General features: G+C 36.3%; 2 protein-coding genes across 3 annotated transcripts; one reads left to right on the forward strand and one right to left on the reverse strand.

Moving 5' to 3' along the window:
* Positions 1–949: 949 nt before the first annotated feature.
* On the reverse strand, positions 950–15,249 carry LOC110052794 (ADP-ribosylation factor GTPase-activating protein 2-like). 2 transcript variants are annotated; one of them, XM_020758964.2, is made up of 19 exons: positions 15,139–15,249; positions 14,940–15,058; positions 14,667–14,739; positions 13,335–13,393; positions 12,981–13,053; positions 12,362–12,503; positions 11,957–12,013; positions 11,114–11,169; positions 10,593–10,628; positions 9,645–10,015; positions 8,704–8,745; positions 8,414–8,461; positions 7,808–7,861; positions 5,818–5,864; positions 5,211–5,281; positions 4,892–4,994; positions 4,436–4,506; positions 3,614–3,652; positions 950–3,172 (listed from the first exon to the last, which is right to left on the reverse strand). In XM_020758964.2, exons 1-19 carry the CDS (start codon positions 15,244–15,246, stop codon positions 3,149–3,151), a joined length of 1,593 nt encoding a protein of 530 aa, XP_020614623.1. In that variant the 5' UTR covers positions 15,247–15,249; the 3' UTR covers positions 950–3,148. The 2 variants fall into 2 exon arrangements, with proteins under 2 accessions (XP_020614623.1, XP_089127425.1); XM_089271299.1 differs by lacking the exon at positions 7,808–7,861.
* On the forward strand, positions 15,223–27,881 carry LOC110052863 (uncharacterized). Its single transcript, XM_020759056.2, has 35 exons — positions 15,223–15,733; positions 15,874–16,004; positions 16,125–16,190; positions 16,993–17,060; positions 17,184–17,257; positions 17,979–18,037; positions 18,192–18,261; positions 18,411–18,484; positions 18,610–18,718; positions 18,944–19,038; positions 19,215–19,399; positions 19,649–19,716; positions 20,071–20,132; positions 20,549–20,665; positions 20,785–20,889; positions 20,981–21,084; positions 21,477–21,519; positions 21,685–21,759; positions 21,860–21,930; positions 22,084–22,165; positions 22,282–22,344; positions 22,669–22,731; positions 22,831–22,893; positions 22,976–23,038; positions 23,169–23,231; positions 23,905–23,967; positions 24,175–24,285; positions 24,599–24,685; positions 25,248–25,322; positions 25,448–25,522; positions 25,666–25,716; positions 26,338–26,562; positions 26,678–26,887; positions 27,042–27,137; positions 27,542–27,881. The coding sequence occupies exons 1-35, from the start codon at positions 15,511–15,513 to the stop codon at positions 27,701–27,703; spliced, it is 3,351 nt and encodes a 1,116-aa protein (XP_020614715.2). The 5' UTR covers positions 15,223–15,510; the 3' UTR covers positions 27,704–27,881.
* Positions 27,882–27,919: the final 38 nt, after the last annotated feature.

The raw sequence follows: 27,919 nt of genomic DNA on the forward strand, positions 1-27,919 counted from the left end.
GATAGAACGGTAGTAACACAGAACACTGGACGCTTACCATTAAAAAAAAAATTCGGAAATTTCGGTTGAAAGTCAAATGGAACAGTAATTTTCTGGAAAATCCGTTCGGAAATTGTAGACTACCTCCAGAGGTAGTCCTCTTTTTCCGTTCCGAACGGAACGGTGGAAATTTCTTACCATTTGCTAAATTTTCCAGTTTCCAGTCTCGCATCAGCCGAAAACAAGTACGAGAAATCGAATTGCAAATGGTAAGCGCCATCTCGTTCGGTTGGTTTGCTGATTGTGGAAAAACCCTAACCATTATTCAACGGTCATCCCAACCGGTTTATTCTGACAAATGGTAAGCACCCATTATCTCCTTTTTTTCCGCAAAAGCTGCCGCTGTGGACCTTTTGAGGCTGAACTCCCCAAGAGGTACTAAAACCGCTTTTTTCACCCCTAAAAGGTACCCACAGGCACCCCCGCACTTTTTATATACGAAATCGACCCGGACTCTTAGTCAGCTACCTGTGTACTGTTTTTTTTTTTTTTTTTCCGTAGCCCCTCAAGATTATTTAGCTGACTCCTAGTTTAAGCAACTTTGCGTGCACTTGTTGGTTTGTTAATTATTATTATTATTATTATTATTATTATTATTATTATTATTATTATTATTATTATTATTATTATTATTATTTGTATAGTACCTTTAATTTTTTCCGATCCCTTGCATTTATTTAAAGTACACAGCCTACCAGATGCTAGTAAAAATTAGGTAAAGGGAACCGTCATTCTTTTGTAACTTTTTTTTTTTCTTGCACTTGATTTGTAGATAGTGCAAATGATTGGGAGCCATTTGCATTTGAATCAAACAGGTAATTGGTTTTGATCCCATTAAAATCCATAGAAAGTAACTGGTCAAGATCTGCTAAGTACTTCTTTTAGGACAAGAAAATCCACTCACAAGAAACCGGATTTTAAAACAATTTAATCAAGTGACAACAACACATTACATAGACATTTCTACAAGTAGAGTGAGCTCCCCCTTTACGATGGTCAACCCTCACCAAGACAGAGATGTTGTCAAGGAAACCCCACAAAAGTGGACAACGCCTCTTCTAGGATGAAATATTTCCAAGAGGTCTCTGCCAAGTATCTGGATTACAGGGAGTTCACTACACATACTGAATAGTCCATTCATATGCAGCCAAGTGCTTCTCTTTCTTACCTGCTTCAAAAACTCAAAGCTAGGAAGCAACACCAAGGCACCAGGCTGTATAATTATTTTAAATGCTATACCGGAAATCTTTCAGCCCCAAAGACGACACAAATTTACCACTACTTCCTCCTTAAAAAAAGAAACACTTTATGGAAGTTTCTCCTGCTATGACAAGGATGTTTTTTACAATAAATTAAAGGACTGTGACAAAAGTCTTCTTTACTCATCCTGATCAAGAACAACAATGTCTTAACAGAGCAATGATCACCACTTAGATCAGGTTGGGGCTGAAAGACAGAAGTCATAAACCATTTTCATTTACAATGACCCACTTAACATTACTTTAAAATGCCTATAACTAACAAACCACTTGCTAATTTGCTACAATAATTATATGTGATTATGTTACAAGTGAAAACTACATAATAACTGTTTTTTTGTGCACTTTTCTGAACCTCTAACAAGATATAATGTCTGATTCAAAAAAAAAAATATGAGGTCTGCAATCAATTGGAGATCATTTTAAGCCCGAGCAAGAAAACAACAATTGGCATATAATTTCAATACTATTGCAACAGAACATGAAGTGAGCCATCAGCAGAACTTTTGGCCAAATAATTTTATGGGCCATCATAAAGCTATGGTTTCATTCAAAAACGTTTATATTGTAAATGAACAATACCATCAGTTAAAAAGGTAAGTATTAAAATAATTAACAATTTCACCCATACCCGTAGAACATTTTGGATTTTAAAATATTCCATTTCTAACTCTTATGAATTCTACTTTTGCCACACAATGATGTTACACTACAAAATAATAGAATATATTATACTATACTGAAATCAAAGTTAACAGGCAGATAGCTGCTTCCATTACACAATAATAGTTTATTGCGCTACCTACATCATGTATAGAGTAGTCTTTACTGTATGACAAACATTCCAACTCCCTTGCAAAGATATCATGGCCGATAATGGTTACCAATAATCACAGGTAACTTGAGATCAACACTTGTCCAAGCTGAAGGCAACACTGGCAAGCTATTTAAGCATGGTTCAACCTTGTTTTGAGCATGAATACTATACACTGACTGACCATGTGTAATTGGGATGAACGGCCTTAGAAGGATTAGGAAAAAAGTGAAGTTTACAAGATGGTGTTGCATGTATACTGACAGTTGAACAATAAATAAGACTGAGTGACCAATGTATCGTGTAAATTCAAATTTAATGTTAAATTCCTAAAATTCTGAGTTTTATTTTTTCAAAGCTGAGGTTTGCTAGCATTAAACATTCAAATGAACAGTCAAGATATATTCTTCACTTCACTCCCTTTTCCTTTGTAAATATTCTGGTAATGATTTCAATTACATTGTATTCCCCTAAAAAATGCCCTGCTTTGGAAGAACACTAGATTTGAAGAAATCGTGAAAACGTTCTCTTTAATTTAATCATTTCTTTCTAATTCACCTTTCTGTCTGAAACAGTTTAATGTTCCTCTTTTAACTATAAATTCTCATAAAATTGCCAGTGAGTAACATAGGCAATACATTACTTTTCTTATTGCCTGTAAGATCTTATCAAACTCGGTCCAATTTAAAACCGTCTGAAGAGCCTACTTCTCGTTCACTCAGAGAGGAATCATTGATAGATGGAAGGTACACCAGTAGTAATTCAGTGAATTATTTTTTTTCAAGAATTCAATAGGTTGAACTGCAACTTTTTTAGGACAAAAGCAAATGAACTTTATCATCTTCCACTCTACAAACAACTTCCCCAAAGAAAAAACATGAAAGGAGAATAAATAGCTGGTCAACAAGGTTGGACCTTGCCTTGATGTGTCGTTCACATTGGTTAACAAAACATAACTTGTTAATGAATATACTTCAATAATGCCAATTGAAATGACAAATTCTCCTAGTTGTAATTGCTAAGATTGTAACAATCTTCAACTGGACCCACTGTAACGGTTCTGAGGAAAAAAACAAAAACATTCTAAGAAATGTGTAATTTAAGATACCCTCACAAGGGATCATACATGTACTTATTTTCCATTGAAAAAACACTCAGACACAACATTTTCTCAAGCCATCCTCTGTATTTCTTCTTTCATTTTGCCATACTCAGACACTGTTAGACACTGAAGTGACTTTGAGATATTCCCAACACAAGTCATTCAGTTAGCTGACATGTGATGCTTACAAGCAAAACGTTCGCCACCATAGGATGCATGTAAGTTTCCAAGCAACAATATAAAATAGTACATGCACTGGTCAAATAATAAACAAAGATGCAAAAAAAAGAAATATTCTGTGAAAGTTAGATGTCTTGTTTTGCAACATACAGACCGAACAAAATTCCCAACCTAACAAGTCTGTATATGAGTTACAATGTCATGAAAACAAGTTTTTACCTGTAATGTTCCTATAACTCCTGAAGCCATACTTGACAACTGTAGGAAAATAATATGCACAACTGTAAACAAACATTTACTCACATTTACATTTAGAAGTATTGAAAACCACGTTACAAAATATACCCACAATAATGCAACAATGCTGATTGATGTCACAGTGTTCTTGTACACCTTATCAGTGTGTAGAGAAAGACAAGTTGAACAGCACAAGGCTAGAGGATTTCATTTTCTATCTGCTGCTTGCCTGATATGTAAGTGAGGGTTTTTGGGGGGAATTTCGAAGGAAATTCATCTTACAGAAGTACTGTAAGAGATTGAATTAATGTTTAATTTTAATTTCTAATCAATTAGTTGCACAAGTAAAGAATATTTTCAGACCACCGGGTACTGAAAATGACTTTAGGGCAAGCACATCCCCGTTACAGCTCACCCAAAGCTGAAAGCAGAGAAGTTGATTATATGGAGGCATGGTGATAGGATCCGTCATTAGAAAATATCCTGTGAGAATGTGCTAAAACCAGTTGTTCTATAAATTTTTTAGAAACTGTTGATGTAGTGATCACACAAAGAAATATTAATGTTTTGGTAAGTATCACGATAAGGATTCAAAGTGATTTCCTTTATTCATCAAAGAATTTATGAAAGAAAAAGAAAACAATTTTCTGTGTTCTGTTGGAAAATATAGAAACACTTGTAATGTTCGGGAAAACCCAGAAAGGCTGAGGAACACTCGCACGCAATTCAACATGTTTCCTCAGCATTTCTCAGACTCAGACAATGTTTCTTAATACTATCTATGTCTTAAATGTTAATTCTAACCTTCCCAGTCATTCTAGCCATTCCTTCTTTAAGCTGTGAAAGATCAGCTGATGAAAAACTACCAGCAGCATCTGAAAGGAGAAAATATTGATAAACGTTAAAATAATATTGAACCTTTTACCCTATCAGGCTCACCTACAACCACATGCAATTTCTCCTGTTGTCTCCAGTGGGCATAATACATTTGAATTAAATTCTGTAGTGGTAACATATTTTAGACAGTTCCATAGTTCATTATAAGGATTTAAATTTTAATAAACAATTTTCAAGTCATCTGAGGTTTCAGTGTTGCTGTCATAATTTCATACTAACTGTACAGTGATATCTATCGAGTACTCATGCAAGCTCAATCAATGCTCCTTAATGCTCATGTGTAAACTGGGTGACAGTTCTCTTATGATGTACATGTATATTATGCACATTAACTATAAAACTAAGTCATAACAATTTCCTTACTTGATCTTGAAGGTCTGCTGTCATCATTGCCAAAGAGGTCTGCACTAGAAACACTGTTGGATCCTTGGAAACGATCCAGCCGAGACTTGATGGCATACTCCTCCTAAAATTACATATAAAGCAACACAAGACTGACTGAGTGGTTTTGGGCACTAGTGTTGTAGTGTGAACACCATCATGTAATTTACTGCCAGCTTGGAACTCTTCTAACACATGGGATTCATGAATCTATAAGAAGTTTATTTGAAACCTGATTTTTTTTTTTATTATGGCTAAGCCTTTAAGTAGGAAATCCATATTCAGCAGCTGTTTACTATACCTGGTCTGAATTTCCATGAAACTGAGCTGAGGAAATACTCTTGGCATTTCCAAACTTTCTTTGAGCTTCACCTGAAAAAACAAAAAGGTAACAAATATGGTAACGTAGATTCATAGAGGCAGGGGTTTCATTACACCTGTTCAGCAGGAGGAAAACTGGTCTTAACAGGAAGACAAAAATTTTGAACTGAAATCCTTGGTAAGAAAAACTTTCCTCTAGATGGTCAAACCAGGTAGGCAAAATCATCATCACAGCCAGTTGATTTGCCAGGTGCCTAGCCCTTGATCAAACCTCTCAGAAGGAATAATGGATTATTGTTGAGTCATGCCGTACACTTCTGATAAGCCCCCGGACTAGAAAGATATGTCCATGGACCAATATTCGCCCCTTGAAAGATTTACTTCTTTCAATTACAAGCTCCCCATGGCAGAGATTGCTTTGTACATGATGTCATTAAAGTACCCTCAGAGGCTTGTGATAACAGTGTTTACTTAATGACTGTGGAACTTCCTCAAATTTGTTTCAAATTGTTACAAGTATGTTGATCATTGAAACTGACCACTGCTTAGGAATACAAAAAAAGCTGAACAAAAAAGTTATCTTTTACCTGAAGATGAATAATCTACAGGTTCTGGATCTCTTCTTCTGTCAAACCTTGAAATGAAAAAAAAAACCCTAAATAAAGAACTTTGAATCTTTCCACAGCCAGGGCATGTATGACAAGATATGCTAGATTTCTATGTGGACAGTACACTCATAGAGCCCTTAATAGCGGAGTGCCGAAGGCACGCAAGCCGAGCCTCGTATCTTAGATAATTTGGTAGCCCATCGACCTCAAAAATTTTGCCTGTCACATGATTGTCCGTAAGTCCGTCCAGTGAAATGTCACTCTGTGACAACCTAGTTGCCAAGGCTTTATCCTTACAGTTTAGTAGGGGCAGGTTTACAGCATACATCTTTTATATTGGGCATCCATGTTACATTCAATTGATACCTGTCAAAACAAGGTATCCGCTGACCATATCGCAGTCTCATGTTTAGAGCTTATCAAGGTCTCGTGTTTTTTTTGACGTTGACCGCTGTCCACATACAGGCTTTTGGGTGGATTGCAGGTTCAAGCCAGGTTAAGGTTACTTCAAACCTTCGCAGGTGTCCTCCAGAAAACAATTTGTATGCATGCCGTTTTGAAGGAAACCCCCACAAACTATATATCAATAGAAAGGTTATAACATGTAGAATTCGATAAAATTATATACCTTTTTTTTTGCCGACTGCTTTCCTAAGGCAGCAAAAGCCGTTAACGCCAATACGTCCGACTGAAATTCCGGCGAATTAATCGGTTATCAAATGCGATCGTTGATGCAAAATAACTGTGCAGTGTTGATCACAAAGCATCAATCTCTCAAAGTGTGTCAGCACTTTCTTTCATTTCTATTGGTTATCTTTTTATAGATCTGTCAAGTTCCACTATCGAAAAATCCGTGTAACGTGTTGCGTTAGAGACTGCCACAAGAAAAGTCCTTGAAATAAAAGAATTTGCCGACACGCTTGTTCCGTATCTATCAGTGAATGTTCTGGCCAAATTTCATGGAAAACCGTCAATTCTACATACCCTGTTAATTCATTTAAAGAGGGATTCTCTCGAAAAACAAGTGCAAGTTTTCGCCTTCTAAAGATTTATAGACATGTCACACCTTCTCAGAGGGATATGTCAACTCAAAATACCACCAGCCAATGAAATAACAGAACCCCTAGCATTCACAGTAAGGAAAGTTGAGCTTTGCTGTAAAGCGATAGTGTTACAGTCACGTTTTTGGCGCATACGTTTGAGGCTGGTGGTCAACAAAAAAAGGGCAAAACGGAGAAAAGCGATGTGCAACAAAATGAAAAGAAACTGAGGAGCAATTGCCAAAGCGTGATTACAAAAAAGCACTCTTGACGGACATGAAATCTCAAATTAAAAGTATTTGATATAGGATCTCTGGATTAAGCCGTTTGCCATGAAAAGGTCGCTGAGGAGTCCATGCCTTTAGGGGATTATGACACCTCGACAGTTTATTAACTTTTATTAAAAAACCTCTTTTTTCCAATAACTTGCACACGTTTTAATATTTTATTTTTATTTTTTGGAAAATGCTATCTTGAATAATGAACTTTAATTTGGTTGGAAAAAAGAAAATTTGGAAAAAGTAGCCCTGCGAAGGTTTGGAGTAACCATAACTTATTGTAATCAGGAGTTCTGTTTTTAAGCTTGGCTAAATCTATAAGATAGAAAACAGCACTGTGGCCCAGTGGTCTGCGCATTTACCGTGTAACCTCTAGATGAGACAACCAGGTCGAAAACTGGTCAGGGTCATCATTGCAGTTTTGAGCACAAGCATTACATGACGAGGGTATAAAAGGCAAATTGTGGGCCAACCTGGCACACTGTTGAGGGTAAAGTCCATTGTGATTAAACTGAGCAAGATTGCTGGAAAATATTTGCACTGCTTGCCCAATTGCTCATGAAAATTTACATTTTCCCTAGAATGAAAAAGTACCAGAAAGAAAACTTGAAGGAAATAATGAAAACCATGAATAACACCATGACAATTTACCTGTCTTCACGGCTTGATCGCCTTTCACTGGAAAAAGATGAGCCTATTTCATCCCTAAACAGTAAAATATCAACAGAAAGAGATGTTCAATTGATACCTAATTACAAAAACCTACAAAGTACCTAACATTGCCAGTGATCACAGACAGAACTGTCCAATCTACATGTAAATGACCATCATTACCCAACTGTGTGTGAAACAACCTATGTGATACATTTTGTAAGGCCTCTAAAATAAAATAATACGACTTTTTTAATTTTCACAAACATGTTTTGACGGTACATCCGTCATCATCAGTGTGACGGTTATGAAAGTTTACAGTGATTTAAAACGTGCCTGTTACAAATCATACGTTACATTGCGTTGGGAAACAATACGCTAGATAAATTTTGAAGTTAACGGAATTAAATGATGCGCGTGTGCGTGCAGCTATAGGATGTACCATCGAAACATGTTTGTGAAAATTAAAAAAGTCGTATTATTTTTGAAAATTTCTACATTTTTGCTGCTGTCTCAACCTCTAAAATAAGTATTCACTTGGTGTCCCCCTTCAAATGTTAAAATTTCTCAATCATTTCAATCTGGTACAAAATCTCAATGACATACCTATCTCTATCCCTATCCCAGGAGCTTGATCCAAATGGACTATCATACCTGCACAGAAAGTGGATACAAATTTACATTCAAACACTTACAGACAGGAAGAACAAACACAGCATTTTGATTTTGTTAATGAAAAATCTCTTTGTCTTGCATTTGATTGCCCGAGATGGTGCAGAAAATATTGATTAAATAGGTTACAGCACATTAAAACAATAAAATTTGTTTCCACAAATGAATGAAAAAAGTCACAAGTCTACGGCAGCTGGTGATGTGTTCTGCACAGTCATACTTACATGGGAGGTGGTTCAGTAAAACTTGTCCCATCCATTCCATAGCTAAAAAGAAAAGAAATAATGCCTTGTCTAAACATCCAAGAATCAACTGGAACACTGCATACAGCTGTACACCTGTCATTCCTGACCAACTGGATAACCTCACTAATGCTGGCAAACATGTCTTTACATAGAACTTACACAACTTACATTAAAGTTGTAAAGTGTCTGTAAAATGTATATTTTTAGTTAATCTACAGGTACAGTACTGCTTGAAAGTAAGTTAACACCTTTCATCTCCTTTCTCTTGAAATAAGAATCTAGTTTCATCTCATGAGACAAGGGCTCATCTTGAGAGATGAGAGTCTCGTCTCACAAGAACCAGTGAAGTGTTCAGTTTTTAATAAATTACAAGCAGTTAGCCTGTGAGGAAACAATTAACTTCTCATGACAGGTTTGTCACACTTTGTGGTGTTCTGTTGTAAATCTTCAAGAGGTCTTCGCTGAAACTTGCTTCACTAGACTCATTACTGTCATTACAAATGAAAAACTTGAATTTGGAAATAATACCAAAATGAATGCCAAGACATCAGTAAGCAATAAGATACACATAACATTGCACCTTCTCGTTGGTCCCTTTCTTTTTGTTGTTGTCAGCATGTTGAATTTGCATGTTGTGTGTGACAGCTTTTCAATCGTTACTTGCCTTGCAAGACCCATCACTATCATCCCAAATGAAGAAATTGATTGGTGCATTGAACCATGTGGTAAACATGACCATCAGTTATTCTTTTGAGCGTGTCCAATCAAATGAAGAGAAAGGCCATTGCCAGCGACCAGATCCAGAGGAGTTACAAGTGTGCAAACTACTGATACATGCACGTATTTTGAGGAAAACAAAAATCATGTTTTAAATGACCTGCAGCAGGAAGATTCCATTTACATGTATTTGCTACCATTACCTGTCAAATAAATCCATATTGGAGTTTGATGACACCCTGAGCTTGTCAGCAAAGGATGGCTGTGTCTTGGAAGGCCTCAATTGCTCAACGGTCTCCATGGCAGCTGATGCAGAATGACCTCTGCCAGAAGGGGTGGATGTCCCTTTCTTACCCCCACCTAAACCCATCCCGAGACGTTCCAGCTGCGCAGCCTTTTTGGGATCAGTGTGTCGCATCTTTTCCTCCTCTTTCTTGAAGTTCACAGGGTTGTATGCAAGGTTGGGAGACATGAGCTCTGCTTCAGCTTCTTTGGCATTCACAAGCGCTGCCTTTTCCCTGTCTTTGTCCAGTTGCTGGGCTCTGGATTCCAACTCACTGAAGTTTGTGCTCACCTACAGGGCCAATTTAAGAGGATTTATTACAGCATTTAACTACTAATGGTAAATATTGTGACTTCAGAGCTTAAAAGTAATCAAATAAAATCAATGTCCAGATTTTGCAAGACGCAGTGGCCCAATGGTTAGTGTGTTGTTTGCTCAGTTTCCAATATGAAAACTGCCTAATTTATACAAATGTGTGGTGGTAGTGCTTTATGCTAATTACATGGCTGTGCATGCTGTGCAATAAGTGCTAGTGCGAAGGTGTGACAATTGTTACATAGTGTTATGTGTAACAAATGTACTACACTCTGGCTCAAGCAGTCCAGGATTGATCCCAGGTTGGGGTCATTGTGTTCTGTTTTTGGGCAAGACAATTTTCTCCCATATTGCCTCTTCCTATAGAGTGAAAATAAGAATCAGCCAATTATTGGGGCAACCTGACAAAATGTGCAGAACTATCTAGCATGGTCAAGCATCCCAAGCAGAGGGAGAAGCAAAAGACTACATTGTGTATGAGCCAGTATAACTTTAAAAAGTTTTAAATCTTTCGTTTTTATTTCTACAGAAAATCGATACTTTTAAAACAAACCTTGGTTGCTCCTAATCCACCCTTTTTAGCTCCAAGCTACAAAAAAGAAAATACAGTGTCAGAACAACATGTTAGTAAGTACATGTATAAACACTCAAGTATGTTATAGCTACAAACTATATGACTGTATAACCTTATGACCTCAGTCCCTTCAACAAAGCCCTACACTTCCTTTTTTCTGTCACAGCAATGCAAGAGGTATTTAAATATGAAAACGTTGTGGTGATACATTTTATATGATCATTATTACCTGTACGTTCTCAAAAATAACAATATAATGATACTTAATGATAATGATATTACGTTATATACCATTAACACCAAGGAAACTAATCATTCTGTTCTTATGACCAGGACTTTGCTTCAGACAGTGTCCAGGCCATTAACAACACACATGTAATGTAAACAGTAACTTATCCTTCATAAATAATTTGAATAGTGTTTAATCTCTTTGAAAGGTATGCAAAGCTACAGCTGACTGACACATATGAATTTAAACAGGAAAAAATGAAAAAACCCACCCCTTTCTTCTTGGTAGCAGCAGGCTTTCTGGTTCCTATTGTGGGTACACGGGCATCTGTTTGGGAAGAGCATGAATGACGATTAAATAAATAAGGTTAAAATCCTTGGCACCTTACTTAATCATTTGGAATGATTTAACACCCAAAAGGTAAAAAGTTTATTTTGCAAATGCAGGAAAGTGTCTTCACTGGTGACAGGGCATATAACTTGCAAAATATTTTGGACAATTCTAATTGCAGACAATAAAATGTCCAAGAATAAAACCATCTGAAATTTTCAAGCATCCTAAATTTTAAATGCCTGAAATTTTAACAGAATAGTATAAAACTCTTAAGTGTATACTTTCTTGAGAGTAGTGGAGTCTGTCACTAGGGGACTAGAACAACAAAAAATCCTTTTGAAGATCCTGTTGCAGATCACTAAGCCACTTCAAGCTTCAAAGCTTAAGGCAACTGAAGTTTTTTGGGAGTTTTTTGAGGAAATTTAAGTTACAGATTAAGTGCTACAAGACATGACATATTTTGAGGCTACTGAGAAAGACTTTTGGACTAGTAAGTCATAGTTACAGCTTGCCTAAAAGGGCAAGCCTGAAAATTGGTTTTCTTTGTACCCTGTATCACCGTGGAGCTACTTACATGACTGTTAATACACATTGTACTGATTACTAATGATAAAATTCATTACAAATAAATGGGTCACAACAATGAGGAACTGATAACTAATGGGAAATACTGGTCAATGTTTTTCTTCTGTTTGCTATCACAAGTAGCAAATTTCATTAAGATGCAATATTATTCAAGTAATGCCTATATACAGTATATTAAACATGAGTGCACACCAACCTTGATGCTTTGGTGGAGAAACACTAAGATTTTCCATGTTTTGGCTAAGATCATTGCCTAAAGAGAAGAAGACTCAACAATATTAGAATTCTTCAATGCTATTATGGGAAAACAGATGTTACTCAGAAAAATAAGGCTCTTCTTAAATACCCAGTGAAGCAACAACAAGTTCTAACAAGGCAGTGCAGTGATAAAGAAAGATGTGTCAGGAATAGGAACACAACACAACTGAAATTCTACCCAAATTAAACATTCCATGCTAATTGCTTAGCTTTACACAAAACCACTTACACTGTCTCAGATTAGCTGTAACATACATATGAGAATTTTGAAAACCCAGGAATGGCTGACCAGGGATATCACTCAGCTCCCATTTTGGAATTTCTTATTCTTCATTCCACTTACCAGCATTGTTTCCATTCTTTCCATTTGTTGGTATCACAACAGTCTGCTGAAAAGACTGACTCTCTACTTCTTTGAAGAAATCATGATCTTTACGATCAGGAGAGTTGGGTGTATGTGGACCATGGTGACTATCCAAATGAAGCTGAAGTTATAAGAGAAAATAAGGTTTATGGCATAATAAAAATCTGTTACCTAGTGACCTTAGATACATTAAAATATGCAGAGTAATTACACTTTCACTGGTTTTGCTAACACTGCACCAGTGAGCTTTGCAATAGAAACAGATATTTCACCCTAAGTACAGCCAGTGTATACATGTACCGTCATTTCTATACCACACACATCTGATGAAGAACATTTTAAAGAAATCTAGACATTTAAGCCAAACTTGACAAATAGCAGTATTAACTTAATCCTAGAAGTACTATAAAATACACGTTAGTACATGTTACAAGCGTCTCAAATTAAATTAAACATATCAGTCAGAATGAATACTGGAAAAGTTTACAAAACTGTGCCTAAATTTTTGTTCATGTTTGAACTACTGCTGAGCAGCTAAGGATTTGTAATAAAACTTCTCCCATTAGTTTACATAATGGTTACTCTTCCCAGCCCTGACCTGGGTTCCATATTGTTGGAAAGCTCTTGCTGCTAGTGTTGCTAGCTTTTCTCTGTACATCTGGGCCACACGACTAAATAAAAGAAACCACAGGAAAAATCAATAAAGCAAAAACCCTTCATCTTGCTTTCTTGAACAGATACAGTAAATTAACAACATAACTTATAATCTCAAAGTACACTTATGGTAAAAGCAGTGGAGGTTGAATTGATTTTGACTAATCATTTACAACTACAAAGAGTTGAAGTAGTTATTCCAGATTTATCTCACAGAAAATTCTGCATTCTTGCTCAGTAATTATTTTGAACCAAATGCAGAGAACAACAAAACAAGACATTTAAATTGTGGATTTACCCCTTGTATTTAGCAGCTGTATCTTCAGTGGAGAGACCATGCTGTCTAAAGAAAGCATTCTGAATAGAGATAAAAAATTAATACAATAATTGCAACAGAAGCAATTATTGATATCAATGACATTGATAACATCAGTGGCATCACTGTATGAGTGATAAATGGGTAATCAGTTGATTGGTCATTGATGACTACCAATACATTGATGAGTAATCAATGAATATTCAATAGCCCACATAATTTTTGTTATCGATTAGTCATTTACCAGTCATTGGTGATATCGATTAGTCATTGATATAATCTTGTTGCTACAAAACCATACCAAATCAAAAATAAAGTAATTCTACTTGCTTTTTGGCTATTCTCATAGCTGGCATATACAATATAATAAATGAGAGACAAGTCTTAGACTCCAACATGTATGAATTCAGTTACTTTCCCCATTTAACCTTGCAGGTACAATTCCTCTTAGCACATTATCTTCACAAACCATTCACAGAGAGATATAGAACAGGAAAAAAAATCAGTTACAATACAGAAGAAAACGCCAGAAAATTTTAATTGATATGTAGCCCATAATAATAAACAAAGAAAAATAGAAGTGGTTTCACAACTTCGTAGGAGTACTCGATACAAATACTCGAGTGACTATAGTTTCTATCTTAATTTTTAACCCATAATGATATATATGTGATCAACAGGTTAGACTAAACACTTTCAAAGTATCATACATGTAGTTACCAAGCAAAATCTCAACGAGCAATCTTTGGTAGGATACCTTAGATTTGATTTCAACAGCTAAGTCCTTCAGTCAAAAAAGTAAACAACATGATTACATAACTTTTAGGGGAAATTTTTTTTGGCAAATATTAATATTTAAAAATTGCACTGGTCAACAGGTCATTTGGAAAATGAATAATCTCTTTTTCGTGAAGAAATGAAATTGATCGCAAACGGCTGGCTCAACAAAACGGATCAAACAAAATGGTGGCTACAGATGTCGCTAAAGTTCAATCCTAAAATTCATTCGTCACGAATGAAAACAACGGTGGTTTGAGAGAAACAAGCCTCCGATATGAGAAGGTTGAATGAAACAAAACCAATCCACAATGCCCGAGATTGGAATCACGTAATTACGTTTACAGTAAAGAGAGGATTCCTGGCCACAAGAGAATTGTTAACTACAATGTACACGACAAAAATCTATTAGAAACCACAACATAATTAAAGTGCGAGGACAGCCAAAATATGCAACAGCACACGGGAAGGATAATGGCAGTAATGACTTCTCTTAAAAAATTCAATTAGAGGGTGAATTATATGTTCGAGTCTTACCGCTTTCGCATTGCCGCCAACTTGCATCGCTCTTAACTGTAGCCATGTCCAATTTGTATCCAGTTGCGTCGACCTTTAAACAACACAATGAAACGTCGAAAAAAGCAGCCTTAGTCTTTTATTTAGTTGTGTGTTACAAAATGAACAAATGATTCGAACAAAATTCGGCAGGAGCATCTACCGCTCGATCACATTTTCTTGTCTTTTTCTTGTAGAAATTACTCTCAGGGCAAGATAACTACTGTGAACATATACCCGAGATATTTTCCTTACCTAATGAAGGTCAAGTGAACACCGAGAGATCGATGAACGGCCGAGCAGTCTATACATAGAAATACTCCGTAAGTTACTGATGCCCACGTTGGATTGTTATGTCCGCAATCAAAGCAAGTCTAAAAACAAAAGAGGACTTCTATAGTGAGGAAAGAGTTGTCTATGGGCAGAAGAAAAATTTTCATAAAGACATCTTTACCTTATTATCAGGAAGAGTTTTCAACCGCTTGAATATAATGGCGATGTCTTTCGGACTCACAACCGCATCCGCCATTTTCTTCTTCCGAGAGAAGTTTGGAAACGTCATCACTAAACGATGTCACGTGGTAAGATTTATTTTGAGTGAGAAACTGGACTCTATTTAAGCATGATAACGAGGCGACTGCAACCCGCCAAAGTGGCGGGAAAATGATTTGAGTCAAAAATTTTGTCTACAAAAATCCTTACCGAGGAGGAAACAGGCAAAAGTCTCGTAAATTTAAGTTATATGTTGCCACCACAGCTTCATTGTGGATTTACATTCTCAACACCATGCTAGTTCTCATTCGCCAAGAGAGGTGACATTCACGAGATGCAATCCCAGGCCCACAGACAACTGAAGCATCATATTCAGCAACCGTTATTCAAGCTGTCTACAAGCTCAGTTTCCCAATCTCCTCCAACATCAGCTTCGTATTTTGCGAGCCCAAATGTCAACAAAACTGCATATCATGGACATCAGTTAAACATCAGGCCGGTCAACTCACCTTCTAACACCTATTTTCGCCAAAACAACCCAAGGCAGAAAGAAAAAGGTAGCTGCTAAAGTTTCTTTTAATTCTACAAGCTAATAAGAATTTTTTAGGCCGAAGAAAACCAGAGTTTTGTGTAAAAAAAAAGACAACTGAACTTATTTGTTTATATAAGCAATATTTAATACCACTTTAACATGCAGAAACAGAGAAAGTGGAAAAAGACATGGCGCAATCTGCAGAAAGAATTCATACCTTGCACACTCGCCTTCATCAAGAAGCAGAGAAAATAAGAAAGTGGGAAATGTCCACAGAGATAGAAATAAAAGAAAAGGTAAAAATGTTTGTCATCATACTCTTTTCCTTTTGTCTGGTCTTAACTGATTTTGATACGGCCAAAGGCAATCCTTTTTCCACGTATTTTCCGGACCTTTTTATTTTCCCCTTTTTGTAGGAGAAAAAACTACAGGAAGCTGTCCAAACAATCGATTCTCAGAGGAAATCAATCCTCGATTTACAGGTTAATACACTGATCTACATTTGAATTAACTGTAGTTTACAATGCAGCAGACCATAGTAGCATTTTCATCCATTGTCATCTACAGTTTGTGATCTTGGCATTTTTCAACTTGGATTTTTTTAGGTAAACGTTGGGGTGGGGTAAAAAGGGATCTGATGATCAGCATAAACCTCTACTGAAGTCAGTCTTATCTTTTCTAGGGAGATAACTTCTGAGTTCTCTGCTCTTTAACATTGGAAAGTTTCAAACTTTCTGACGATTTTTTCCCAAAACTTGATTTACGGTGTGGATTCACATATCATTACACCCCATTTTTAGAGCCTGTATAGAGCGGTTTTCAATTGAGTGTCGAAAGTAATCAGGCAAGTACTTTGGTTTTTGGTTTTACTACGGTTTGGGATTGGCTGAGTAAGTCATTGGTTTAGTTTTGGTTTTACGATACTCAATTGAAAACCGCTCTATCACTTGACATTAGCCAATGTAAAATAACTTGACCGGCCTTGGCTTAAAATCACATCGATCGTTACAAACTAAGAGGCTTATCAAAAGTCAATTGTAGACTGAAAAGACTGGTATGCTGGTATGGAATGCCATCACTTATGCTCTTTTGTGGGATTTATGAGGACTTAATACATTCAGGTGGCTACAAAAACATAACAAATGTCACAAAAATATATCATATGATCAGAAAATTTGAACAAATATTGTTTCTTATGATGCATATATGACAAAACGTTGAAGAGGTATAGAATTAAACCTTTTATTCTTAGCTATAGTCATAGTCCGTGCTTTTGATTCACAGTTCCAGAATGAAAGTCTTAGCTCGAAGCTTCAAGAAGAGCTTGCAAGTAGAGAGGAGGTCGAACACAAGTAAATTAATACACTATACGTTCAGTTATTTCCTTTACAGGCACCATTACATATTTATCTTCCAAATCCAATACACATTTTATGTGAAAGCTATACTAAAAAAGCCATTTACATCCTTCTTAGAATTGTTTCTACTCGAGATATGTGCAACGCACTGAAAGATCATGTTGCGAAAGTGGAGGAAAATATACATAGAGGTAAGCTTTTAACCCTATTTAGCCTGTTTTTGTATTTTGTTCGTGACGGTCGTACTGAAGAACCTGCTCTTCATTTGCAACTTAGTCACGTGACCTTTGCGGATGTCCGATGATTGTAGCTGTGCTGGAAATCGTCTAGTCGCGTTTGTAATTTTCCATACATTTGTTTGTAAATTTTTACGCGGCTTTACAAGTTCGCGGAAAAAATTATAGACAAATGTATCCATGGACATTTAATGACGAGACTGGACTGAGACATCCCTTAAATTTGGTTGATGCAATCCTTTGCCTCTTATCTCTACTTATTCATAAATCGTTCAAAATCCAATTTTTTAAAGAAAATTGTTTGCCATGCATGGGATTCCCATATAAACATCGTAATTTTTGATGAGCTTTGCCTACCCATCAAGCTTTTAAAACCGTGATAGGTCTCTACTTTACAACTGTCAAACCTTACATGCCATCGCGGCACATCTATGAATATGCAATGTCAAAACTAAAACTCGTGAATATCCTGTACCGTCAGTTACAATTTGAACTAATTAAAAGGCGACACAAATGTACTTGCATTCAGTGTAACTAAACTGTAAGTAACAGTATGCTAGTTCAGCCAAGGTGCATTGCTGTAAGTAAATTAGCTAGTGTATTCACTAATTGGCTGGGGAAGGAATTCATCATCATCATTTTTTTTTTTTTTTTTTTTAAACATGCCTTCTCGCAGGGGAAGCTGATCGCGACGAACTTCGATTTGAAGATAGTAAGCGCATTGAACAGTTCCAGGTGAGAACATGAATTTTTATAGCAAATATAATTTGAACGTTAAATCCCGGGTCCCCTCCCACTAACACGACCATACCATAAAAATTTAAAGGTCTCTAGAAAGTTTCACTTGGAAAACTACGTTTAAATATGATACCTGGATTTCTCTCAACAGGAATTGGTAATTAGGTTTCAGGATCTTCAGATTGAACACACAGCAAAGCACAATGAAATGAAAACTAAATGTAAGTCGTAGTCTTATTCTGCTCTCAGTTTTTGGAGTCATTTAACCTGGGAACAATCCGGAAAGGAAAGGAGAGCCTTTTTAACTTTCGCTCATTTTATTAATTAGTTCATTCATTTAATTCCTTGATATTATTTATTGTCCTTTCAGTTGAAGAACAGAGACAGGTGCATGAAGAATTCGTCATGGACTATACGGAAAAACTGGAGAAAGCAGAGAGTCAGGTACGTAATAAAATATAGTGCAATAAGACTACGTGATGAAAACAAAGAGTCGTTTCGAATGGCCTTTTAATTACTTGGTTCTAAAAACGTCTCTCATAGCGTAATTTATCGTTGCACTAACATAGATTCAACTTCTTGAGAATGACACGAAGAGAAAGGAGACACAAATTTCCACCATGGAAGCAGCTTTGGACAAGAGCAAAGAAGAGTCTACTTCATTGGGGCATGAGCTAGGTAATTTGCTCTGATTTTATCGGCGTCACCATAAACCAGTTTATTACTCAGAGCCAGTTTCTATCACTAGAAATCAGAACGCGCAAAACCGACAAATACATTCTGAGATATCTCTACTCTTATATTTGGTTAGGTATTTGTACTCAACATACTTCCCCAACAGCGGTGCATATTTCCGACCACTGGTTCAGTCGAACGCATGAGTTTCTCTATTTTATTTTACAGCCTTATTACAGGATAAACTGAAGAAATTTGAAAGTATCATCACCTCGCAACAGGTCCAAATACAAAATACAGAGGAAATGTTGTCTTTTAATAAGGTTAGAACAAGAATAAATAGTCGTCTTGCATGGTCCTCTTTAAAAATGGCAGAACATAATCGCATAGAGAAATAACTCTTTAAAATGATTGAAACGTTCAACTAGTTCCTGTGCATGTAAAGAAAATAATCTTCTATATTATATAATATTTTATATTTTTCCCGTAACTATTTTAGGAGGAATGCAAGAGGATCGAACAGGAGCGCAATACCATCCAATTACAGTTTCAGGATGCCCAACAAGCGAATCAAACATTAAAAGATAATAATCTTGATATGAAAAAGGAGCAAAGACAAGTTCTAGATGAGCTGGAGAAACAGCTTTCTTCTTTGATAAGTGAAAAAGAGAAACTGGAAGAGAGGCAAGTGACTAGTACCAGTAATACCAAACTGACGCGGTGGAACAAACCGAAACAATCCAAGGGAAAAAAAGCACTCGTTTGTAACTCACCCCATTTCTTTTTTCCCCAAATTATGTAATGACTTGTCACAAGATAGTTAAGAATAGTTATAAAAAATTCAAGATCCGGCATTAACTATGAATGACGAGCTGTTGGTTCAATTTTTGACTTATCTTTTCATTTAGTCTTCTAATTCTTTTCTCTCTAAAGCCTTCAAAATCTTACCAGAGTAAACGAAACAACGACGGAGGAATTGACAAATCTGCAAGTTAAGCTTGGTGAGTTTTACACTGAAAGATTGCAAGTCAGAAGCCTCTTTATTCAATGGGCGAAATCACTCGTAATAAGTAAAATTAATACTAAAAAGGTTTGAAAGATTTACTTCAATATTTTTTTAAAAACGTTTTGGTAGTTTTTCTACCTTTTTTAACTTACTTATTTCATCGTCTTTAATACTGCCACGCAGTATTTTGAGCTTTTGCTCTTGTTATCAATGGAAATTACACATACACTGACACTGGACAAATTGCTACTACCAGGGCAACAATAGAGTCAATGTTTTTCCTGTGACTCATTTTCATCAGGTCAGTGGCGAACTATAATCTAATATTTTTAAATGTTTAACTTTTCAGAGTCTCTGACAAGAGAGAAAGAAAAAGTAGACACCTTAAACGAAAATATTCTCAAAGAAAAGGTGAGGTACTCACAAAACTCTTTAATGTATCTCAAACAGGAATGTATTTCAAACACGAAAGACCGCGTTCGACGACATTCACAAACACCGAGGAGAGAGTTGAAAATACGACGCGTAGCGGAGTATTTTTGACGAACTTCGAGGCGTTTCGAAATGTGGTCAAACGTTGTCTTGAGTGTTTGATATATCTTCTCAATCGAAACTAAAACTAAGGAGAAAACGTAGAAATAAAATCGTAAAAAATCTACGCTAATTAAGATCAGATATCCAAACACCGCCACGGTCATGATTTCCCTTGTTTAAACTTTATGAATTATTAATGAATTTGAGAATTCCATTTCAAAGTTTTTACGACGGAAAAGGGAAATATTTTGCCATCCTTACTGAGTTTATTCTTCACTTAACGAACATTTCAGAATGAGTTGATGAAAGCTTGTGGAGACCTGCAGACCAGCCTTTCAAAAGAGGAAGAGAGGGTATTCTCTAAGGGAGAAATGGTACGGCAATCAAAGGAAAAGCTTGCTCAATTACAGGTAATAATTATTTAGCCTTCCGACACACATTTTGTGCTCGCCTTGTCCTAGAACAGATGACTAACGATAATCTAATTGTTAACTAGATGTTTTCAGCAATAAATTGCTTGTTGCTTTAGGAAACAAACTCTTCTTTAACGAATGAACTCGACCAGGTGAACAAAAAGAAAGAAGAATTAGAGGAAAAGCTCCGACTTTTAACACTTTCCTCCGAAGAAAAGCAGGTAAATACAATTCAACATTTATTCATCAATGTGAAGATCGCTTTTTGAAAGTCTGGATTATTTATTACTAACCAAGTTTCCTTTATCTCAGAGGACTATAAGTGATCTTGAGGGCAAGATCTACAAAGCAAATTACAGTCAGAAATACTTAACAGAGAACGTGCAAGATCTTCAAACAAAACTGGAGAATGAAAGGTGCCACATTGACATACTTAAAGAGAGGGTGGAACTGAATTGCAAAATGTTGAGCTATGCAATTCAATGCAGACTCCAATGAGTAACGTTGAAAAAAAATAAGTGTTTCCCTTTGAAGTGGTGTTTTGTAGCCAGAAAAGTACATATATGTGGAAAATACTCTAACTTTATGTAGAAAATACAGTGTTAAAATGCACTCGTTTCGTGAAGGACAAATTAGAAGAAGACCGTTTACTTTTACCACATAACACTGCCAAGCAAAATAAAATTACAACCTTCGAATCATAATTCATGCGACTTCCGCCTGTGTTCTTAGTCTAAGATGTATCATATTGCCCGTAATCCATTGAAATTATTTATTTAGGATAAACAATAAAGTCTTCTTGTTGCAGAAAAGAAAAAGAAGAACTCCAAAAGTCTATTGAAGACTTTAAGGTATGTAACTAATTTCTATTTGATTATAAAATGAATGCTTACCTCTCCAATTTTCCTGCAGCATTGGTGTTTATTGGGGTAAACGTAACTTAAAACCAATACTATACTTTCGTATACCCATTTTATTGGTTTCGAATATATGTTTTTAATTTTCTTTTCACCAAGGCCTCCGAAAGAAAACGAAGGGGTGAAATAGACGCTTTAGAAGAAAAAATTGCAGTACTGGAAAAGAGTTTGAAGGTACTTGGATTTTTTGTTGTTGTTGTTGTTAAATTGTTCCAAGTTTTCATCAGTAAAATGTAGCTGTCACATAATATTTAATATATTTATTTGTCATCAGGGTGCTTCACAGCGTGAAAAAGAATCAAATGAGCTAGTTCAGAAACTTCAGGAAGACTACGAAAGACTGCAGTGAGTTCCTAAAACGCACAGCACTGCGCAACTTCTTTTATAAGAGTCAAGTATCTCAGCTGGCAGTATGACTTTGGTGGTTGATCCACTGAAGATACAGCAAGGCTGAGCAAGGGGAAAACCTACTTATTCTCTTCACTTTTCTTTCAACAGGAAAAAATTCGAAAAAATGGAGCATGATGTAACGGTACAAGACGAAGAGAGGACAACGAAATTAGAAAAAGAAAAAGATAGCGTGAGAGCATTTTTCACCTCTGAATTGAGTTTTACGTTTGTTTTAGGTAGGACATCGACTCAAATAAGCTTTATCATAGATTGACGAACTTGTTTGATTGTTTGGCTTTATAACAGATCCGAACTTTAAAAGACGATCTCAAAGACAAGGCAAAGAAATTGGAAAGTCTAGAGGCTAAGGTGAGCAAAATGCTAGCAAACTAAGATATATATTCTTTTTCTACAAACTGACGCTTTTGACGGCTAAGAGCGTTTGTAAAAGTATTTATAAAAGGGAGATCTAATAATAATAGATTATATTTTTCTTATGATTTTTGAGAAACGTCGCACGCCTAAATCTTTAATTCCATGAATTCTGCATGAAGCTTGAACGTTGATACCAATGCTAGTCGCAGAGACAGCTAAGTTGTTCCGACAGACGGGACTGCATGGGGGATAACATTACGAGAGTATCACGACAGCCATCCCAAATTTTTACATGTGCTGTACATTTCCTCCTGTTAGACAAAAAACCTTCAGGATCAACTTGCAGCCAAAACAAAACAAACAAAAGAAACTCAGCAAGAGGTGAGTTTGACTAAACTTTTCTTCTATACTGGTTTTCTTAGACATGTAAATGCTGTGCATTGATGTTATTACCAGTATTTCTTTTTTTGCTTATACCAGAACAAGACGCTTAAAAGCAAGGTTACTTCTCAAACTAAGCAGCTGGACAAGTTAGAAAATCAGGTATAAATTCGTAGCTTATTGTTATTTCGCCTTGTAGGGTTAACTACCGACACCTGATATGTGCACATTCTGTGTATGGCAGAAATCCAAGTTATCCAACGAACTTGTTGCCTACAAGGATCAGATAAAAGATGTAACAGAGAAGGTGCGAAGAACAATTTGGATATTGTAATTGTTCGTAAAATTTCATGCAATCTATTTTACATACGACTGTCGAAGTTAAATTTAAGCCATACGTTGATAATATTGACATTTTGTTTGGTTTTTACTGGAAGTTGAATCAAAGTAACGAAGATTTACAAAAAGCAAGGAGCCACTGTGAGGACGTTGACGGACAGGTACTGTTATTACATCACTAGATTCAGGAAGTTCATTCTCTGCGACCAACTTTTCATATCATGCCAATAGCAGTTCTTATGAGCGATTGTATGATTACGGATTGAACTCACCCCTGACCAAGATGTTCCATTTCCTTCTCTAAGTCATGTCTTGGCTCTGAGTGCTACCACCTAAACTAACTAGGCCTGCACTCTGCGTTCGTGGCTTTGTCCTGATGAAGTAAAACATTTGTATTGTCTTTGCCAACCATTCGAACATAGCCTGCACCACGAAAGATTATACTCAGTAGCTTTTTTGCTGATGAAAAAACAACAGTAAAATTGATAGTTCATCAAGTCTGTTAGTCTGCACGGGTGAGGGTACCTCTGAAAAAGGACTATTGCTGGTGACTGGTGTCACAACAACTGAGATGAAGTCATCATCAGAGTCAAATAAAAAGTTCACGACCTAGTATTTGCATCATTGTCCTTATACTCAACCTATGCAAAAGGAAAACCAATTTCTGAGCTCAAGCTGTAATTATATGGTGTACTAGCACGAAAGCTGTGTATTGTCGTGTGTCAGGTAAAGTTATCAGTGCCATGATAAAAAAGTGGTACGTAACTTAGGCTGATATATATTATTGGTGACAGTATTGATACTAGCTCAATACAATTGGTTGTTACCTTACAGTTGGAAAGTACAAAGAAAGAAATGACAAAGAAATCAAAAGCATTGGAAAAAGCTGAAGAAGAAGTAAGGCCATCTTGTTGCTAGTTGTCTATTTGAACGAGTAAACCGAGCACATTTTTACACCCTTTATGAAAGTAACTGGGTGCTAATAGCTGTAGCATCACTACATCGGTATAATTGTTTTAATTAGTGACTTTTCTTCGATTTCTGTTCTTTCTTTTCGTTGCAAAAATCTTTGTCATTTTTTAAATACTTCATACAATTTAATAGGTTCGACAATTTAAAAAGGAAAAAGAAGAGGCTATACGAGACAAGGAAAAAGTCCAAAAGGAATCTGAAAAGCAGATGAATGAGCTGTGTGCAACGCTGGAGAAGTACAAGGTAGATCTGTTACCTTACATATCGTTCATAGAATTACAAACGCAAAAATTAGCCTATGACTAAATCAATTTTACAACCCTCAACAATTGGTTTCTAGAATGTGAACATTTTCTGTGAGAAATAGTGTAGCACTAGGTAACCTGTTACCAGATCAAAAACTCGTACATTTGAGCGAAAATTGGTGTTCCAAAGGAATGAATTCTCAGCGAATGTCCATCGAATAATTACTCCAGGTTGCTTAAATGCACGAGAAGTGCTGCTTTGTAATTGTTCAGTCCTCTAAACGTCCTCCTTATTCTGCTTTCTTGATCAGTTGGAAAATGAGAAAATTGTAGCCCAGAAAGAGCGAGAACTGGAACTCTTGCGTGTTAAAGCAGAGAAAGAATCTCAGGAGCAACATGTAAGTACCAAATTAGTGGGAATAACGCTTCACTATCTGGCAATAGCAATTTTGTTATAGTAACCTAAATGTGCATAGTTTCTTCGTAAGGTGTCTCGATAAAGTATTTCCTGGACCATATCTGGTATTTCGAGTCAGCTTTTTGAGTCTTTGCTCAATAAACTGAACTGAGTTTGACTTATATTTTCGTGGATAAGATAAACAAAAATAATAATTTGTATCTCAACTTTCTCGATGGTTCAAACGCCGCCTCTAAATCGTAAAATCTGACAGGGTACTTAGGCATTCAGTTTTAATGAAACTTTGGGATAAAATTATTCAGTTTGCATTAACAAGCATGGGTGATGAACGTTTCGAAACAATCAAACCGTCTACAAGACGTTGGAAGAGTGCCCTAAAACGTTATAGTAAACCTTAATCTCTTCCAGTAATTGGTAGAATTTTCTCATCAATCAGATTGAGGTAAGATTAATGAAAAGCTTATGGATAATGCTAGGTATGGCTCAGAAAAATTAAACACGGTATCGAGACACCTTAACAGCGGCAGCTCATTTTCATACAGGAGAAGCGACTCATTGAAGCCAAAGAGCAAATCGAAAACCTTGAGAGGGAAGTGAAACGACTAAAGACAAATCAGGTAAAAATCTCATCGAAGGCTTTAATGTCTGTTCTCCCAAAGATATGTTCTTACTCCCAGAACTCTTGGAAACACGGGAAATGTATTCTATTTCTTAATTTGATTTTTGTGTTGGCTCACCGCAGGAAAAGGATAAGGAGAGATTAGAATTTGAAAAATCTGAAACCGTCGCTACCCTGACAAGACAGTTGGAAGCAAAGGTACGGTACGGCAATGTTTTAAATTTGAAGATATTATCAGCCAACAATCGTAAATATTGTGAATTCTCATTAATTCTTCTTTTCTTCTAAAACGGGCGTTACCCAGATCATTTCAAGCCTTTCTTTTGACATTTGATCTTTAGAATAAAGAGATTATGCTACTGCAAGAAAAGGTCGTTGAAAACGAAATCAAGGTATGACGAGTTTACTGACAATTTTTCCTATTCAGTTGTAAGACCTTGTAATCTTGTAATGCAGCCTACACGATTGTCACTGTTTAAATACATCTCAACTAAACGGTCGTAAAAGCAGCAGCCTAACAGCAATTTTTAAAATGGAAACAACATTTTTCATTTTACAAAACATGTTTCGACATTCCTATGTCATCTTCAGTTGCAAATGTTCGACGGTTGTACATTTGAATTTTCACTGTATATATGGTTACGTTTACATCTCAACTGTTATTAGTGAATCTCAACTATTGTTACGAAAATAGTATAAATCTGCTGATCGCCAATAACAACAGCAATATTTTAGTATGTTCTAAAACTGACAGAGGGCATAGTTCTAGCCTGTGTAAATCCGCCCCCTCCCCTCAAAAAAATCGGGAATAGAGGCGTCTCTCTCCCCGATTTTTGTCAGGGGAGGGGTAGGGTGCACACAGACTACATAGACCAAGATACTGTATTATTATAATTTATGAAGTTAATGACATCTTATTTTTATGCAGTGCGTGCTTTAACTTGTGCATTGCATAAAATCAGAAATCCCCATTATGAGGCAACCGATTCTACTCAGTTATTTTTTATCTTAAGCCACTAAAAAGCCCGAGAACAACATCCTCTGACGAAAAACTAACAACGCCGAAACCGATGAATCGTAACACGACAACAGGGGATTCAGCGGTGGTCCCTGAAACTCCAAAACTGCCACGTGGTATACTCAAGCAAAACGATGTCTCTCAGAAAAAGAGGAGAGTGGCCTTTGCTGGCTCAGACGAGCAACGTACATCATCAGAGGAGGAAGGAGACGAAAAACAGGTGTTAAACTTTATTAGTTTTTTTTAATGTTTGCCTTATATATTTTACCTCTGTCACCCTTATGGTGCTTTTTCCACTTCAATACCGAAGCTAACCTACCGCGTAAACTTAACAGGTTGAATCAGTGACTCCAAAATTTGAAAGAAAAAGAGTCAGCGAAAAGGAGAATCAAAAGAGTACACCACGAGCGAATGTTAGATTTTCACCAAAGCCATCTCCTTGGAACAATGAGCCGCCACGTGAAGAGAAATCCCCATTCACGGAAGTGCAAAAATTGAAACAAATTCCACGAGGCAAGCCAATGGTTCCACAGAAACAGAAGAAGGTACTGAAAGTAACTCTACAATGTCAGTGGTTTGTTTTCCCGCCATATGGAAAGGGAATGAATTTTGTCTGTATGGCATGGATTTTACCGAATCACTCACTTTTGAAGCCATTGACCATTAATTAAGTTGCAGCTCCTTTTCTTTGTCATTCAGCTTAAAATCCAAAGTGAAGAATCTGAGGAAATAGCGAAATTCAAGGAGTTGTTTCCCGATATGAAAAGTCCAGAATCCCTCTACGATAAATCTCCGGTAGGTTAAATACGCCAATAAATTTGTTAAAACTTAACCAATGAAAACTGTTGATAATTTGCAGAACTAAGACCAAATAAACCAGAAGACATTTTCACTCAGTACTTTATAGCACTCACATATTCCGCAGGGAAGGACAAAAGCAATGTTCACCAGTAAACTGATCCGTTACTCCGTATTCTCAATTTTGTGAGGTAAAGTCCTCCTAAAATATTTCCTCAATGGATTCAGCCGGCTTATATATATCAAGAGATTATGATCATAGTCTCTTGTATATACTATATAATGATTATTGTACTGAAAGGTTGAATCAAATACCACTGAACTGGTGTATCTGAGCAAAGTCACTACAATTACTATGAACTCGCGGTAATAAAGACTGAATGCGATGTTTCTTTTTCCAGGGCAAAGCACGTGGACGTGGTTTACACGAGACGATGAAACCTCCATTCAAGAGCAAAATTACTAAGATCAAACCACTTTCACGAAGAAAGAAAGACAAACAAGAAAGTACTGCTTGGTTTGACTCTGATACACTCTTTGGGTTTGGAATGGATGATGAATAAACAAAGCATGAAGTTGGGAATGATTTTTTAAAATGATTAAGTAATCAGTTGTCATACTTTGTATTAGTAAATTACGATAATCGTTTGCAATCGCCATGACATTTGTAAAATTACTGATTAGGTTCAATTAGGTTTTTTAGCTTCAAGGACCAGAGTTGCGGTATTTGCGACAATTAAAAAGCAAATAAAAGTGTTAATGGCGTGATATTCAATTAT

Source organism: Orbicella faveolata, unplaced genomic scaffold, assembly GCF_042242905.1.
Source record: "Orbicella faveolata isolate gen_17 unplaced genomic scaffold, um_ofav_v1 contig_1, whole genome shotgun sequence".
Lineage (NCBI taxonomy): Eukaryota > Metazoa > Cnidaria > Anthozoa > Scleractinia > Merulinidae > Orbicella > Orbicella faveolata.